Source organism: Plectropomus leopardus, chromosome 17 (assembly GCF_026936395.1).
Source record: "Plectropomus leopardus strain MGB_pleo_1.0 chromosome 17, ASM2693639v1, whole genome shotgun sequence".
In the NCBI taxonomy this organism is placed as follows: Eukaryota; Metazoa; Chordata; class Actinopteri; order Perciformes; family Serranidae; genus Plectropomus; species Plectropomus leopardus.
Window position 1 is genome coordinate 17,293,586 of NC_142192.1, and position 18,937 is coordinate 17,312,522.

The window sequence follows — 18,937 nt, forward strand, 5'->3', positions numbered from 1 at the left end:
ACTTTCATTTCAAGTCATGACTGCTGAGGGAATGACAGGGGAGGCAGAGAGTGATAGACGTGACAGAGTCAAGATGCAAAAGAGAAGGTCAAGGGAATTGACGAGGGGCCACAACCCAGCAAGAGTCACGAAACTGAGAAAGCCATGGTGGCAACAGAAAGTACTGGATGTGTAGGTGCAAGAGTGACTGATAGTGTCAGAGATACTGTGTTTGAGAAAGCACATTTATGCCTAGAAGGGACAGGAGTGTGATGGCTGAAGGTTTATTCTTGTTTTATTTGAGGTCAGAGAAGGGAAAGGGGAAGTGGAAAGGTAGATAGTGGATTTCATTCATTGCTATGTAATGATAGAAGTGTTCAAAAAATATGCTTAATCTTGCTTAAAAAACACGGGCCTCAGTAATCTTGTCTCAGAGTTATACCCAATTCATAGCTTTTGCCCTAGAATGAAAACTACTGTACAATCATGGCATCTATTTCTAGCACCAGAGACACTGAGGCCCGTATGATTCATTTTAAGAGTCATTGACATATATAAAAATACTTAATACAATAAGGCTGATACAAGAACTTCAAAATGACAAGACTCAATTTAAGGTAGGGGAACAAGCAAAGGTCTTGAGGGAATTTCTTAAAATTTTGCGCACAAATGTCTACTTGGACGTGACAGTGAACTGATTAGATAATGGTGGTCAGAGGTCAAGGTCCCCGTGTCCTTTTCTGTCTCATTCTCGTAACTGTGATATCTCAAGAAGACCATGAGGGATTTTTTTTTTTATTTGGCACAAATGTCCATGTTGAGTCAAGGATGAATTGATTCAACTTTGGTTGTCACAGGTTAAAGGTCAAGGTCAGTGTGACTTTGATTCACTCTCATTCTCATGAAAACAATACCTCAAGAAGACCTTCAATGAATTTCTTCAAATGTGGCGCAAAGTCCACTTGGACTCACGAATGAGCTAAATAGAATTTGGTGGTCAAGGTAACCGTGACCTCGCAAATTATGTTTTTGGCTATAACTCAAGAATTAATACAATAATCATGGCAGGATTTCCCACGGATGTCTAATAGGATAAAATAATGGCGTGATGACATTACATATCCAAAACTTCAGAGGTCAACTTCACTGTGACATCATAATATTTTGCAAAAGCAGTTTTCTAGCAATCGCGTCATAACTCATTCACAGAAGGGTAAATAATTCATTTAATTTAATTTATTGTTTATTTTTAAAGGGACAGCACACAATTAAAAGTCAAGTCATGTCCCGGAGCAGGTAAAAAAAAACAAAAACACACTAAACAGCAATCAGCCAACACTACCCAAAACAGGACAACACATAAAAATCCATCGATATAAACATTTCACTACATAAAACAACACAATACATAAAATACAATAGATCTGAACATTACAGCACATAAAACAACACAATATATAACAGTCCATCAGAATAAAAACAGAGTGATAGACAGTGTTCAAGGCAATCATTGGTGATGACACTTTTTTGCAGTTTTAAGCCAAAACTGGATGTCCACCTTAACACTCTACTGATTGTGTGGATCTTCTATGCTGTCGGGGGTAAGATGTGTGTGAAGCATCCATATTTTCACAGAGATAGATGAAAACTGTAACTGCAACTTGACTGGTGCATGGAGGCATGCAACCGCAAGGAAGTAATTCAATTTCTGTTACGTAATGTACAGATTTTAAAATGTATGTATGTATGTAAAAATGAATGGTGGGGGAAGAAATCTATTCCAACAGGAAAAAAAATAGCTCACGGTTTGTATTCCACACAGCAAATGCAACTCAGTGAGTCGTGGATGACTCTCACACTGCAGGGGTTAGGGGTTTACCATCCACTGGGACATGCTGAAAATGTCTTACAGTACCTCAAGGCATACTGGAGAAAAGGAAAAAACTATCAATGTTTTGATCCTGTACTGTACCTCAGTAGGATGCTGTAGTGGAATGCTACGAGTCTTGTTCCCACTGGAACACTGAATTCTAAAAATGTTACTGTATGTTGTAAGGCACTTTGTTTCAAAGTGTCCACCAAAACATTAACAGTAGACCTAATTTGTGCTATATGTTATGTGTTAAATTATGTAGTGTCAAAACTGAAGGGGCTACATTATTTTCCTTGTTGTTGCTGCGACATAAATGTGAATAATCTAAACAAAATGAAAGATGGAGTGTGGAATTTTTGTCTCCCCTCTCTGGCAGTGAGAGTATTACACAAACACTGTCGACTTGTGCTCATGACGTATGCCTGCAGGTGAGCTTTCTGCATCTCCCTTTTAAAAACTTTTCATACATATATGTTGACTTTTCTTGAATGCTTCTTACAATATTGCGCCATACTCTTAGCTGCTGCTCCATTGCTATGGTTTCTCTCCCCTTCCTGCCCCCTTTAGCTCTGGGTTGTTAACATAAAACTTGGTGTGCCAGCTCCTGAAAGTTGCCTCAAAAACCAGACCCCCCCCTCATCCCTCAGCATTGTGCAACTTGTTCTGTGAGGGCTTGAATTTAACGGATATTGATTTATATATATATATATATATATATATATATATATATATATATATCTATATATATCTCTATATTGTCGTGGGGTATCACGAGGCTGACACATGCATACACACTCATTCACACCTATGGGCAATTTGGTGTCACCTATTAACCTGACTTTCATGTCTCTTGAATGTGGTAGGAAGCCGAAGATCCCGGAGATAACCCACGCTGACACGGGGAGAACATGCAAACTCCTCACAGAAAAGCCCCCCCACCCCAGGTCCAAACCCTCTTTCTGTGAGGCGACATTCCTAACCACTACACTACCGTGCCGTCCAGAAACTTCATCATATTTTGACATTACTAGGGTGGTACCATTAATTTGTCAGCTGCAAAAATGTGTTGCTTCATTCAGCAGAGACAGAGCAGCATCAACATTCCACAGCAAAAATTCCTCTTTATCTTTGTCCTGTTAACTCCTGCGTCTCATTGTCTTGCTACCCTTTTGACTTTCCTAAGCAAGCGCTCATTTGCTACTTCCACTGTCCAGTTAGCACAGTTAGAAAAGATGCAGAACTCTGTGAGCTTGTATGCTCTAAGCAGCTGCCCATTTGCCAATGAGCCAACAAATGCTGCAGACTAAGATACTGATTCTCAGCGGGATTGGCAGTATAGCAACATTTTCACATTACACTTTGATTTTATGTTAATTTTGTTTTTTTCTGTTAAATTATCACTTTAGGACTAAAAAGAGGAAAGCAAAACAAAACAGTGCTCTCATAATGGCAGATGGTTAAAAAAATTAATTGAACAAGTTTGTTCTCCTCACTTTAGTAAAAGTGAAAACAAGCACATAAATTGATACCAGTGAAGGCAAAGGAGGACACAGGCCAGCAAACTTATGAGAAAATGTTGTTATAACATTTATTTTATTTTATTTTAATCACATCTCACTAAGATTTCTCTAGAGAATAGATGCTTCATGTTATGTCTTGTGGAGTGTTATCTTTCACACGGAGAGGCATGCACACAGTCACTAATACACACTCAAAACACATGCACATGTGTACTCGCAGACACCCACACACACTTTGCTTTGGCTCCAGTAACCATGCAGAAATCTAGGACAGTCTTATTTTGATGATTCACGGCAGGATCATTTAACTAAGCGTGGTGGTCTCAAAATTAGAGGTGCTAAAATTCCCACTGCAACCTAGTAGCTGGTAAGTATTACACAGCATTTCTCCTTGGGATAAATGCACAACTCTGGTTAGCCTCGCTGACCTCCATGGCTGAAATTAACTCTTTAGCATGGAGCTCCCTCCACTCTGCGTAGCTCTCTCGATTAGCCTCGTGACCCGACTGCTCTCAGCTATTTATCCAGGCGCTCGTTCTGCACAACACCTTTTCTCTCCTTGGATTAAATTGCCCGGAACATTTTGTAGCCGAGCGGGAAAAGGAAGGAACGAGCTGAGAGGCCTCATCTCAAGAAGTGATGAGACCCTGGCAGTCCTTGAGCCCTGTAAAGGGGAACATTGTTCTCGCCGCAGGCCATATATATATGTGTGTGTGTGTGTGTGTGTGTGTGTGTGTGTTTCATTGTCTTTGCTATGTGTGAACTACTGCACACTGAGGAGTAAAGAAGTATTTTACTATAGGTCAAGGCCATACTTCTTCCTCCTGCGTGTTTTTACACACAGAAAGAGAGACAGGGAGAGAGTGGGAGAGGTTGATAATATGGGTTCAGGACAAAGAGAAGATGGGGGAGCGTGGCTTTTTAATAGCAGTGCAAATACTCTTTTTTGTACTAATTTTGATACTAAAATAATATTTTCCCTCTAAACTTAACATGAAGGGATACTTCACTGATATTTAACCAGCTTTGTATCATAACAAGTTGGGTAGTATGTGTAAGTGAACTGTGTTAAACATCCATCCGTCTCAACAAAAAAATGTGCAATTAGAAAGTTTTGCTGACTCTTGGGCTGTTGCTCAAACTACAGGCTGTACGTCTGCAGTTTCAGATTGCCCATCACCCATGCTATCACTATGGACCAAACAGTATAGAAGTGCATAAAGAGAGAAACCTTTCTCTCTCTTTCTCATTCTCTGTCTATCTCTCAAACTCAGACCCAGCTCTGATCTAACATTAAAAAAGGCAGTGCTGATGGACTACAAACAAAGATAATATTACTGCACTGCCAATTTTGCTTAAATTGTTTTAAAAAATATATTTAGGTGCCCCGTTTATCTGTAATAGCTAGAGTTTGTGAATAGGAAGTGAACGCCTTTCTGTCTTCTGCCAAGTGAAAATGAAGGCTGAGAAATTTAGATCAGGAAGCAAAACTAAGCAGCACTGATCAAATACAAACCAAGATTTCAATATTCAGTATTTTAAGAAACATATTTTGGCTTACCATTTAACTGTAATACAAGATTGTTGGTCACTAGCCAGTCCCCCATTGTGTCAAATGACAAGTTCATGTTACGGCACCTAGCAGGGAAAGTGTTTATTGGTCTGCTGTGGTGCAGTGCATTGTGGTAGTTGTATAATTTCTACCACTCCAGCAAAAGTGAATGCCACGGCCCTTTTTCTTTTTCTCTGGTTATATAGCATCAGTTTTAAATGTATTTGTGTCTTTCTACAGCATAGACAGCTTAGTTTTGTGAAAAGATCTTTCTAGCAGTAAAATACTTATTTCAAAACAATATACAATATACATTTTTCTACTAAACCCCAGTCTCACTACATCTTTTTCTACAAGTCGATTTCAATCAAGACTTATAAGATATGGTTGATGACTGATTTCAACCATGAGTGGTCAAGAAACTGCTTTCTTTTCCCCTGCTATATTATTCCAAGACAGTCTCACTCTCAACTATTTAAATTCGGCAGCTCGTCAGTAAAGCCTTAGGTACCCCTTTACCATCAGTTTTGGACACTCGGGTGACGTGTGAATTTCCACTGGATACATGCTTAGTGTCTTTTCAAGTATGATTGGCAGCTTTCACACCAGCGGAAAAGAACTGAACCAAACAGGCAAGTGCACATTCATCCTATGGTTTGATATGAACATGTTTAGGTCAATAACAAAAAGTATTGAGGTTCAGTTCATATTCCTTGATCTGCCTGTTTCCAGAATCTGTCAAGAATTTTCATGTCCATGTCTCCCTTTGCTGTCACTCTTTGTTTTTCTTCCCTCTGGCTGTTGTGTCAGTGTTATCTCTACATTTCGAGCCATCACTTCTATTTTACCACACATAAAGCTTATATGGGCTCAAAGTCACGATTGCAGTTTTACAAAATGAGATCCTCTGCAGGTACAGCCATGTTGTGAAATTTCTCTTTCTATCACACCGGGGACATAAGTTGGCAGAGTCACATTTGTTAAAGCCAGATATTAATCCTCTCTGCCAAAAAAAGAGTTATTGTGAACAAGGACCTCTGTGATAAATGCTTCACATCACAGTATAAGTTTGACCTTACCCAGCGAGCAAATCACAAATTATAATGCACGAGAGGCCCCGAGGTGCACCCCAAGCAAGAAAAATGCTTTCAGACTTATAGCAAAGTAAAAAGTTCCGTTATGAGAAAGATATTACGACTTCGATTTACTTGATAAATCCTAATGAAAGGCACTTGATCACTTGTAACTACATGCCTGATCACTCTTCTTAAACAACCAAATGTTTTTCAGAAGAACAATGTCTTCATCAGAATGCCTGTCAAGTGATTTAACTTTTCCAGACATTTTCACAAATTCTTTCAACATGAATTTAAAATGATCTTAGCTGTGATCCATGTAAGTCCCTTAGTTAGGAATTCCAAATACTGATCTCTTGAGAGGAGACAGCTGTCAGACCAAAAGAGAGAGACAGTTATATCAAGGAATTGACCATTTATTGCAGATGTTTGCAGTTGGACTTGACAGTCTTTGCTCTGTGTCTTTGAGTAGAAAGAATCCAAAGAATCAGAGCACCAATGAGAAAAGAATTTCTCTCCTCTTCATAAACCAAAAACGTAGCACGTAAGGAGCAGATTGGAGTGGTGGAAGAAGCTGCAGCAGTAGTAAGAAGTATCAGGTCATAATGCCCACATTGTACATCTGCAGTAATGTGATTGGATGTTACTCATCAGCTGGTAGCCCAATGGCTGAATGAGCCTGTGATTGTGTGGGATGAAGGAAGCTGATGCCAATCAGCTAATGTAAGCACGACTTCAACTCATGCAGAGCTTCACTTTTGCAAAAGGACGCCATACAATTTCTCATAGGTGCACATTGGAAACTGTGAGTTCTTTCAGTATGGCAATAAGCATTTTCTTTTTTGGTATGACTTTGTAGAGTCCAGTCTTAAGAACTGCTCGTTCCTTAAGTCTCTGTTTCCAACATACCGATCTTTTTGATTCTTCTGCAAAAGCCATCGAAGCCACTCTCTGCAGACAGGAGTGGGTGGATATAAGCATGTCTGTACAAGCGAGCATATGCTTTTTACGTAAAGCCATGGTTGTGTATTCGTGTGACTGAATGGGAACACAGAGGGCATTGAGGCATATTGGTTTTCAGAACATGCTGTTCTGAAGGCGTAGCCTTGCCTTGTAAATAACAGACATTGAGTGAAATAACACTCTTTAGCAGTTACATTATGGAGGCCTATTGTACTCAGATGAGTGGTTGCCATATCTAATGATTAGGAAAAAACATTCTGGAACAAAACAGAACATACTGTAACTAAATAGTTTAAAATAAACCTGAGCAGATATTAAAACTAAACAGGCTTGGCTTCCATCTATGGCTTCATGCGTCCATCTCACCTAAAAGAAAGAACATAACAGCAGAAAGTGGATATGGACTGGAGCAATACCTCGCTACTGCCAAGCCAAACTAAGCATGTCTGTGAATGACTTTGTGTGTATGGGAGCAATAGTGTTGGGCTGCATTTCTGTGTGCAGTGAGCGTGCAAGGCCCCTAAGATTGCCCCCCTGTCCTGCTGCGCTGACCCCGTCTGATGAAAGGTAGTTGAAAGAGTAGAGGTAAGTGGTGTGTGAGTGTTTGTATACTCAGGAGAGAGGCTGAGGGCGAGAGTCAGCGCCCAAGTATCATTTCTTCTGCCCTTGCTACAAAAGTCTGGATACTAGACTCCTCTCATGCCACTCTCTTGTGCTTCATAAAAAAACACCTGTGCTCTGGGTTGCTTTGGCCTGGGAGCTAAGTGCCCATGCAAATGCAGTTTGTGTGTTTGAGTGTGTGTTTATGGTGTTTGCAGATGTGGCTAATTTTCTGCCATAGACATAGACTGAGAACAGTTATTTTACAGCAGGATGCACCTTTTTTTGATGATTACCAGAAAAGAACATACATGGCCAGTGTTAAACAAATTTGCTCATACATAAGATGCAGTTAATGTAGATGCTGAACACAAAGGCAATAAATACAAGCCAAAAGACCTTCTTTTGTTGTTATATCAGCATTCAAGACAGAAACTTTTGGGGGAAAAAATCACAAGCATAAAAGTTGTCATAAGAAAAAGAAAGACAAAAATAAAAATGAAAGAAAAGCAATTTAAAAAAACAAATAAGAATTAAGACTTCAATAAGGAATAAATCAAGAAATAGGCTACAAAAAGAAGGAAAAAAATACAAAAGAACAAAGCATAAAAGAAACAACAAAGAGACAAAACAACTAAGCAAAGACAAAAGACAGGGTGAAAGAAAAAAATAGAAATATAGAGTCACAGCAACAGCACAGCGGGTAGACCTAACCACAGTTGAGAGCAAACGTCTGCCGACTCTATTCACCTCTCCGTAAGATGCAGGACTGGCGACCAAGGTTGGACACTGATTTATAATCCACCTCCCTCCCTTCACCCGTCTGCAAGCCCCCACCCGCATCCCCTTCGGTTCCTCTACGGCGTCAGCATGACGGTGTTGCTATGGCAACAGCATACCACTGCAGAGGCAAATGTAAGCAGTAATCGATCTGTATGTGTGACTGTGTCATGTGCATACATATCACTTATGTTGTGTGAAAAACCTAGCGGTAAAACGCCAGGTACGGTAGATATTTTAAGGTGATAGATTTGTATCAGAGGGAAGGAGACAGGAACAAGATGAAGGCAGGGAGAGGGCGATGACATGTGACAACCAGTGTAGGCTGCGCTGTCAGAGTTCAGCTAAGCTCTTTTGTCTTAAATCTGTGTTAAGGATTAAATGCTTCTCTTCGGGAGATAACATTTTTTCAACCTTAGGCCAAATGAACATTTCAGACACCACAATGAGAGCCAAGTTTAATATCATTACTGTTTTTACTGCCTCTTAACTTAAATGTTGGACACACAACTATTGGATAGATTACCAGGAAATTTTGCATAGTCATAATTGCCATAGGACCAATTCAACTCTGGTGCTTGGATATTTCATTTAGCTTCACCAGCAGGTTGATTTTTTTGTTTCTTTGTTTTTGGTCAAAAGTATCCATATAGTTGTTGAGTGGAAGTCATGAAATGTGGTGCAATTTCATCCCTATTCCATCTAGCCCCATCATCAAGTCAAAAGCTTAATTTGGCCACTACTCTGGTTTATAACCAAAAACTGGGATTGGAATTGACTTTCCCATCAGCTTCAGCTAAAGTTGTTTTTGTTGCTAATTAACATTTGCCACATGTTAACATGCTTAACTAAGATGGTGAACATGGTAAAATTCTAATGCAAAATATCAACATGTTAGCATGGTCATTGTGATCATGTTAGCATACTGACATTAGCATTTAGCTCAAAGCACCACAGTGCCCAGGTACAGCCTCACAAATCGGGTTAACATGTCTGTAGACTCCTATTTAGTGGACCATTCTTTCATTTGTTGGAGTTTCATTATTTAATTAGACAACGTTGAGCACTTTTCCCTGCTGGACTGACAGACAGATAAGATGTTTAAATCGGGACACATAGTTGTTGCCCAGTAAACTGCGGTACCTTTGAACTGCGTGTCAGACTGAGGTGGAGATGTAAAGCGTATCAACATTGGCTTTGCAACAAGTTCACCAGGGGCTGAAGCTAATCTCACATCGATCCATTTAACATGCTTCTAGCTCTGTTGTAAACACTGCTGCACTGGTGTATTGCAAACACACTATATTGAGGTTCCTGCACAAACATGCTAAACCATGAGTGTAATTGTCTGTAATTGATCAGGCCAATGCATCACGGCGATCTTGCTTGCCATGCTTTGAATGAATTGTTCCGGCTATCCCTGCATTGATTGCGCTTTGATTGTAGCACCGTATCTTTGCGCGGAGTCTGCCGGACTGTAAATCTATCGAAATTCTCATCGTGTTATGGAACTGAGAGAAAGAAAGGCTGAAGTGGAAGACAGAGGGTGAGGGGGTGGAGGGCAGAACGATAGACCGAATGACTGTGCGGTGTGGGAGTTTGAAGGTTTGAAAAATATCTAATAAGAGAAAGAAAAACGGGGAAAAAGGGCAATTTGAGATTGAAAATGAAAGTGAAATGAAACAAAGCCAATTTGGCAGTTAGAGGCATACCAGGGCTTGTGTTGATCCCTGTATATATATGTGGGTATGTATGTGTGTGTGCGGGTGTGAGACAAACCAGCCAGCCTGTGGGACTGAGAAAACTAGATTCTGAAACCATTTTGAAGGTGCACCAATGACCTTGGGGCCACCATAGTCAGACAAATGCTGTCCTGCACCAACCTGATTTAACTTCTCTCTTCATATCTGCTGCTGAGTGAGAAAGAGGAGAGAGTGGAGTGTATGAGAGAGAGAGAGAGAGAGAGAGAGAGAGAGAGATGGAGTGGGTCTGTCTGTCCAATAGCTTATAAAAAGTCCATTATGGTGCGCTTCTATCAGTTTGGGCTCTCCCAGATGGACCCCACAGTAAATGGACAGCGCCAGAGAGCTATAAGCTCAGATTTGATATACGGCTGAGAAATAGCTCTGTGTGTGTGTTTGTGAGTGCGCGTGTGTGATTGTGCGTGTCAAGAAGAGTGTGCATTTAATCATGTACACTACACTGAAAGAGCTGACAGTAGTCAACATCAAAAAATTACATGCCATTGTTTTCATGCATGCCATGTACTCAACACAGCTGTTTTACTATATTACCATATGCACTTTCCTGAAACACACACACACACACACACACACACACACACATACAGACTTCCCAGCAGGCTTAAATCCCAGCTCAGTCTGACAAAGGAGCCTGTGGCTCTAACTGGCTCTGCCCCAATCCCCTTCCCCAGCCTGCTGCTTTGTACGGGCTGAAACCGCTTTACTGCATGACGTTTATTTATCAGCCATATTTACTTCCTATTGTGTAGGTTTGTGTGTATCTCAGTGTGTGTCTGTGTCACATCAAGGTATATTTGGGCTTTGGTTTCACCGCTAATGTGTGTATTTAGATGCTCAAAATGCTGTGTTCATGCACCATGCTCGTGTGTGTTCATCGCAGGTGTCCCACCACTCTTTGCATTTAGTTGAGGAGCCAGACAAATGCTTCTGCCTGCTGAGTGATGGCGCTCAGCGAGCTGTGAATGGGACTCGCTCTGTCCTTTTACGTGCTACTTTATCAACTGTTTGTTTGTCTGGAAGACAGAGAGGATGGCCTTGAGCAAAGAGTTGAATGAGGACTGTTGGACAACCATTGCTTTATTCTTAGCAGTTGGGTTCCAACAAGGAAACAATCAAATGGTTACCACAGATAACCAACAAACTTTGACATCTGGTGGAATTGTGATGCTGTTTCGGCACATTTCCCCAAATTCAACTACAGTATTTCCCATATATTGATATATTTATGCCAGCTTGCCACAATATCAGAATCATAGATTGTACATGTACATTTTGCAGTTATTTTGTATTATTTAAAATCTGATATTACAAAAAATGTGCAACTTTGGCTCCAATTCAGCTGCCTCTTTCTGTTTGTCGACCCTCTTCAGCCTTGCTCAATGTCCCGCCCACAGCACTATCTGATTGGTTATAGGTCAAGTGTAATGTAGCCTACCAACGCCACAGCTGCTGATGCAGATTGAAGCTGCTCTGACAAGCGAGCTGAGCTTTGTCTTGAATTTAAAGCAGCAGATATCACTAAAGTTGAATTAAACATCACAATCCTCTATGATTAAGTTGCAGCAGCACCCAGTGTTTCTGCTGCATTAGTAACAGTTACTGGATGTAACTTTAGTTGTATGAGTACGAGAACTACAAGGAAAGAAAGAGGGATTGAGACTGCGCCTGGATGTAGTGAGAGAGCACACTGACAACAGACATTTCATACAGCAGATGTACTGTATATTACATGGACTAGCCAATGTGCATTAGCCCCAGGGCAGACCTGTTCATACTGTATGAGTCATTTATCTCATCACGCTGTTAGTCAAGAACTCAGTCTGCAAAGTACTTCATAAACTTCACTAATAAACCAGATAATTTATTTTATACTAATGTCTTTTGGCAACAGGGAAATAGAATAAGACATTTCTTTAAAAGACTTAACAGATTAGCACTTTGCACTTTTACGAGATGTTAGTTGGCTTTACTGTCAGTTAAGCCAACAAAAACACAAGTAGTTGTGCTTTTAACACTGAACTAGGTCCTTGCTTAGTTTTTATAGCAGTCAGTTTGCTAGTAAATAATTCCTAAGTTTTTATTGTTCACTTATATGTAAAGTATCAAAATTTAACCTACGTGCTTGGCCAATCACATGCTTTCATATCTTATCTTATTCCCCTGGAGCAGAATAGACAGTTGAACTGTGTTGATAATTACAGGGTTTGATGCTCTTTTTTTCTGGTTTTATCTCTATTTTTCAACATTGAGTGTTCTTGTTAAACCATCTAAAGACAGGTTCAGATAAGTTGCCCAAATGTCCCCATACATATTGATGATGCGCTGTAACGGTAACAAAGGTTATCTTTACATTTCACAAGGCAAGATTCTAAAGGCCATGACACACCAAGCTGACATCTGAGAACTAGAGATGACAAAAGCCCCCTGCTGTGTTGCCTCACGCTGCCAATTCATGACCGAACAAAAGCTGCACAGAAACACCAAATCGACAGCAAACTGCATGAGAGATTCCCCTCCGTACCAGCAAACGGCAGTCAGCTGTATTCATCATTCAAAACGGGAAACCGGAAAACTGCCAGTAAGCCAGCTAACACTGGTTAACCACTTAGCACATTGGCAACACAACACAATATTGAAAGAACAAAGCATGTTTAGTGATAGGCTGTGAACAACAACATAAACCATGAGGAAAAAATTCTGTTCAGAGGTTAGTGGCAAAAGAAAAATAATCTCCCATCATATAACAAGTTTGTTTCAACCCCCTCTCGCTCTTAACTTTATCTGTTTATTTACATTTTTCACTTCCATTTTTCCTCTCATGTGCTGAGCTGAAGGGCCAATCAGAGAAATTGGATGTAATTCGCTGACAGGCTCCACGGCTTTCAGAGCCAATTCAACATGCTGAATTAGCCGATAAAAAGCCGACAAGGGTCGTTGAGGGTCAATGATGCAAGACACACCGCGGCAACAAGAGCCACAAGCAGCCTTAAAACCGATTTCACTTCACCTATACTTCTGTCAGATGACACTAAAGCATCAGCACTACTACAAGTAAAATATCAAATCTCCACCTCTACTCCTGACCAATCACAGGATGATCGACCCTGCACACGATTGGAAGTGATACTGCCAGCTATAGATGGAAAATAGATTCCCCTGGAGATGAAGGAGCAGCAGAAATGGGTGAAAAAAGTAGGGATGAGAGAGGGCAAGAAGATTTGATCAAGTGTGCGATGATGTGTCCATTAAAGTGCGGTCCAGAACATTAAACTATATAGTGGGGTTTGAAAAGGTCAGTACTCTCAAGGGGTTTACCCATATTGATCTTCACTTTCGATTGAGCTGGACTCCACACCAGTGTCCATGGAAATCCTCTTCTGTGTCGTAGACCTAGCGGAGAGGGAAACAAAGTGAAACAGAGACCGAGAGGGAGAAATAAAGAGAGAAAAGTAGTCCTCGCTGGTCAGTTTATGTGAGACATTACGGCTCTATCCTGCATCGCTGACCTCTGTGTCTCAGAAGCACAGGAGTGCAGAATATACACCCACACACTGGGCTTAATGTGTGCCCGATTCTGCCAGAAAATGACTCAGAAATTCCCAGATCGGGACCAGCACTACCTCTGTCACTCCTCAAAATAAATCAATACATTTTCTGAAATGTTTAAAAGTGAAATTCAGAAACTTTGTGTTATCTTGTAGAAGTTTGTGGTAACTTGTGTGTCATTGATTTCCATTAGTCACAAATCCTTTCAGTAGGCAGTCAGACCTTAGACTCACAAAACTCTCTTCAGTGGATCAGCAGGGTGATATTAGCAGCACATGTTTTGCTAAGAAAATGTGTTGCATTGCTAGCTTGGTGGCACCTGTTAGCAGACATGAACAGCAGGTGGCATTTAAAAAGGATAAAGAGAACTTGGAATTGACACTTTTTGACACAAATTTGGAAGTCTCATTCATCTGATAAATGGACCAAAAGCCAATTTGTCTAACAACCTGTTATCTCAAATCAAATACAAATTGCTTTGAAGTCCCATATCATCACACTCTCAGCAGTTAGTTTCAGTTTTTCACCAACATTTGAGCCACCAACGCCAGTTTTTTATTTTTTTATTTATTTATTTATTTTTTTAACTGATCCTTGCTTTTTCTTCCCAGCAGCAAAATAAAGCATGAATTAGCCTTTGGTTGCTAACCAACAATATTGTATAGGAACAATGGGCAGTCCCTGTCTTGTCATCCATTAGCACAGTACATATGAAGTTTACAAAGGTAATAATGCCAAAATTACCGCTTTAAACAGTAGATCTTTAATCTCACACATACACAAGCTTTTTATTTCAACTCACAACAGCTGTGTTTGTTGGTGTAGCAGATGAATATTAACACTGTGAATTTCACCAAATCACCCCCCTTTTTTGTCGGATCCTGTGATTGTTTTTTTTTTTTTTTTTTAATCTCCTACCTGTGTGTACTATGAGTTGTGCGTGTGACTGACGGCGTCCAGTGTAATGACGTAAGCACGTCCGTGCGCGCTCCGGTCAAAGCTTTTCCTGTATGGCTGGAGGTGAGTCGTCATTAAGCCGAGTTCCGCTAAAATAAGTTTATAATTTAGTATTTATGATTTTAACGTGACAAAACCGTCGTAACTTGTCTTGTGTAACTTCCGGTTAGTCTCAGGAGAGTCCTGTTAAGTTTTGTGTTCATTAATTTAAGTTTTATTGAGTTTAGTTGCGTGACGAGAGAGCTAACGCTAGCATGCTAAGTTAGCACTAACGGTTGGACTAATGGTTTCGCTTTCACGGTTTGATGTCTCCGTTTTGTTTCTTATCTGGAGGTATGAGCTCAGCCGCCGCCACTGCACACACACAGCTCATTGATGCCTGTTTGGATTCTGTTTGTAACGCGGGTATAGAAATATTTTTATGATTAATGTTTTTGTTGGTTATATATATTTAGCAAGTTAAGCTATGGTAGCTGTCAAATGTTAAAAAAAAAGTGTTTATCATGATGCTATCATGCTGATTTTCTGGATTCTGTTTGTACCACAGTAAAGAGCCAGAGACTCAGTGCTGCTTTCTGTCGCATTATTACGCCAACCCATAACACAAGGCAGAGAGGGAAACTATCACACAGGTTACACTGGCTGAAATGACTGTTTCTGCTGTTGCAAGCTAGCGTTTGTTCATGTCATTGATGGTGTTTAAGCTGTTTGAGTTATTTGAAAACTCTATCAAGCTGATATTTTATTGTTTCAAGATGATATGTGTTAAAATGAGAACTCGGTAAAGAGGTCTCAAACATGCATATGGTTGATAAAGCTAAAATACTAAATGTTCATGTCCTGCTGTAGGTTAAGCAAGTGATTTGGTCATACCTTCATGTGCATTTAAGAAACCGTTTTGCTCTTACTATATAGCCTCATGCATGTAGCTTTAGCATACAGAGATATAGAGATATGTTTAAAGCTCGACAGGTGCTCTGTGCCTAGTTACAGTTGCTGAGCAGTGGTTAGATGATTGCTGTTTCGGGGGGGGGGTGTTAGTAATCAGCAATAGTACTATCCCTCCAATCAGGCCAATTAGAGGAAAAAGATTCAAGGAAAAGCAGTACGGTAGGTTAAAAGTTCACGTTTTGCATAAGTTGAACACAAGTTTTGTTTGTACCATTTTCTGCTTTATGAATATTGATGGGTTAGGAGGATGAGTAGTGTTATGTGGTGGAGATGATAGTAAAGTGTAGTGTAGCATCAAGCCAGGGACTGTGGAAATGCAAGCCACAAATATGTTGGAGCAGTATATTCTGGCACAAGGTTTAATTTTTCTGGTGTAAGATATTACAGTAAAATCTGCAGCCAAGCAAGTGGGAGTTTGTACTGTGTGCTGACCTGAGTGCGGTTGATAAAAACTAGTAAATCCCAGGGCTGTTGGCATGTGCATCTCTACTCTCAATTTAATAGTCACTTTAAATGCAACAGTATTCAGTCTTTTTTAAGCAATGAGGCAAAATTGAAATCTCTTTATTGCCTTCTAAAATACTGTCAGAGTGCTCTTGCACCATTTGCTAATTTCAGTTTATCTTGACACGAAGCAAAGCTACAAAAAAGCCCCACACACGGACATATTAGATATTTATTTTACCTGTGGCTGTAGCCAGCTGCAGATGCTATCTAGATAGCACACAAACAAAATTATTACATGTTCCTGTGGTAAAATATTTTACTTTGGCCTTTAAGCATAAGTGTTTCTGCTGAGAGCAATGCATGAAACAAGGAAATGGAAGGGTTAGGTACTGCTATGAATGAAAGAGCAAGCTGGGGGATTTAAAAAAAAAAGTCCTTTGCCCCCACTTGTTTCTGTAAAAGGCCAAATAAGAGGGCTAGTTGAATTGGGCATTTGAGCAAATTGCTTGCTTTTGTTGTGAGTATGTGTGTTCATTGGAACATGGGAGGATCTGCTTTGCGTTCACGTTTGCAGTCTTCCCCAGGCCAACTCCTTGATAGATGCAAATGTAAGGACATTTTAGTGTCAATCACTTTTGCACTCTGTAATCTAAAACACACACACACACACACACACACACACACACACACAATCACATTCCATGTGGATAATGTACCTTAGATATGCCGTATGTCTCAGCTTCTTGGCACAAATGCAACCTCTGCAAAAAATCCCATGGGGCAAGAAGTACCCAAGTGAAAAAAGATCTGCTAAATCAAAGATTGTTTCCCCTGCCGAGGGAGTTGATTAAGTCTTGTGTTGCTGAAACTAAGCCTACAAATCCATTTGCACAGATCAGAACAGACTGCGCTCATGCCTCCGTATGTTTGTACCAATTGAGATAAAAGCGACTTAGATATGTTGCATGATTTCGCTTTCTCCATACTTTCTCTCTAGGCAATCGTTCTGTTTCCACAAATGCTCAACATTTATTCGATGTATATCAGATCCAGGCTTTTCTCCAGTGTCGCTGCATGTATTATTTATGTTTCATAACCCAGCCAAAACTTCTTCTTTTTTTTTTATATCCTGCTTACTTTGCTAACTTACTTCACATTGCATTTCAATATGTATATTTTTATTGACATTTCGTGTTTTGCCTCTAAGCTAATGAGACAGTCAGAATAGACTTCCTCCTTATTTTCTGAGATTATACTGCAGACTTGACATTCTGTTATCTGTATCTGCACGATGTGTGCTGAAATGTATCAGCGTGTTCTTTAAATATTCAGCTACAAGGAGCAAGCCAAGGAAATGTAGGCGTTTGTAGTTTTATTTTGCCAGAGTCGTGTTTTGGATGTACTAAAAGATGTACTTTTTCTGACTCCTCTGAATGTACAAAGTGGATATGGATGCTGATGAGCACTTATTTACTACAACTTGAAAACCAAGTTTCTGCATGCTGTGGCACAAGTGCATGTGTGCGTACGACGTTTTATAACCTTACACATTTAGCCTCTCGCTGGATTTCATATGTCATATTTCAAATAAATATGAGGAAGAAATGGGAAATTAAAATGAAGTTTTTGTCTTTTGTCTTTTTCAGACCCATATGATGATGATGATCTGAAGGTGAAGACCCAGAGACCTCGATCAGCTGACCAGCCAGGTGTGTTTCAGGCACAAACTGGTGAGTAGTGTGATGTGTCTACAGCCTGGAACAAATGAAGCCAACTTGACATTTACAGGATGTGTGCGTAACTAAAAATAAAAAGTCCCTTATAAATAATTATTATACATTGGCTGCACTCCAGGGCAGCCAGCTACCATAGTTCATTCATTCACGTGTGAATATGTGAAAGTGTGAACTTATAAGTGTGTGTGGCTTTAAAAACTTACATAATTAATAGGATTGAGAGGGAAAATTGAATTATTCATGTTATGATGCATTAAACATATCAAGGATGTCACATGTATATATCCAGAGTAATGTGCCCTATACATACATGACATTACATGTTGGCTACTCTGACCACACAAGAATAGGTCATATACTAATTTGTGCTCATAGACACATATTCACAGTTACCCACTGTGTGGTGGAGGGAGTCCCTACCGCAAGGGAAACCCCTGGCTCTGTCTTGTCCTTCTCCTCTGCCCCCCTCCCTCCTCACTTCTCCCCATTCTTCCGTTCCTCCAGGCATGTGTGATGAGCGTAAGCCCTGACTCACGGCATGTTAATGAAGATGTAATGCGATTAACGGACATGCAATTAATTTGATTTCCTTCTTTGCCATGTGATGACGCCTCAATCAAAGGACACGGCGCTCATAAACAATTTAGAAAGAGAGAAGCGGGATGACTTAACACTCTTTTTTTTTTTTGCTTTCAAGGGCGAAACTCAGAGGGAACAATAGGACTATCTCTACAGCTGCCTGGAGAACTCAAAATCACCCAAAAAGATTTCTGAGCACACAATCTGTGCCACTATATGAACATTTGAAGACATTGTCTTTGTCTTTAGTTTTCATATTTCTGAATTTGAACGGGATCATCTTCCTTATGAATATTCAGTCAAGGTTTATTCACATTAAGGGGCTTAAATCACATCACATAGCTCCCATACTTACATCGTATGCAGAAATATCATATATCACATATTGATGTAGTATCACAAGCCATGCAGTGTCATAATTATACATTATTAAAATCTACCATAAAGCAGTATAATCTAATATCAGACATATGATGACCTTGGACTCTCTTACCTTCTTCCCTGGATGTCTGCAGGTCCTTAAAATGTCTTAAATTCAATAGTGTAAATATCTACTATCTTTCGACTTTATACTTGCCCTCACCTGTTGGCAAAATGTAGATTAACCTAACTAAC

General features: G+C 40.0%; 1 protein-coding gene across 2 annotated transcripts in view; it reads left to right on the forward strand.

Moving 5' to 3' along the window:
• The window catches only part of adgrb2 (adhesion G protein-coupled receptor B2), a 303,815-nt gene that overhangs the window by 160,404 nt on the left and 124,474 nt on the right, over positions 1-18,937 (forward strand). For both annotated transcript variants that reach the window (XM_088089892.1, XM_042506819.2), the window contains one exon: positions 17,654-17,737. In XM_088089892.1, coding sequence (XP_087946018.1) covers positions 17,654-17,737 — 84 coding nt within the window. The remainder of the gene's footprint in view (positions 1-17,653; positions 17,738-18,937) is intronic.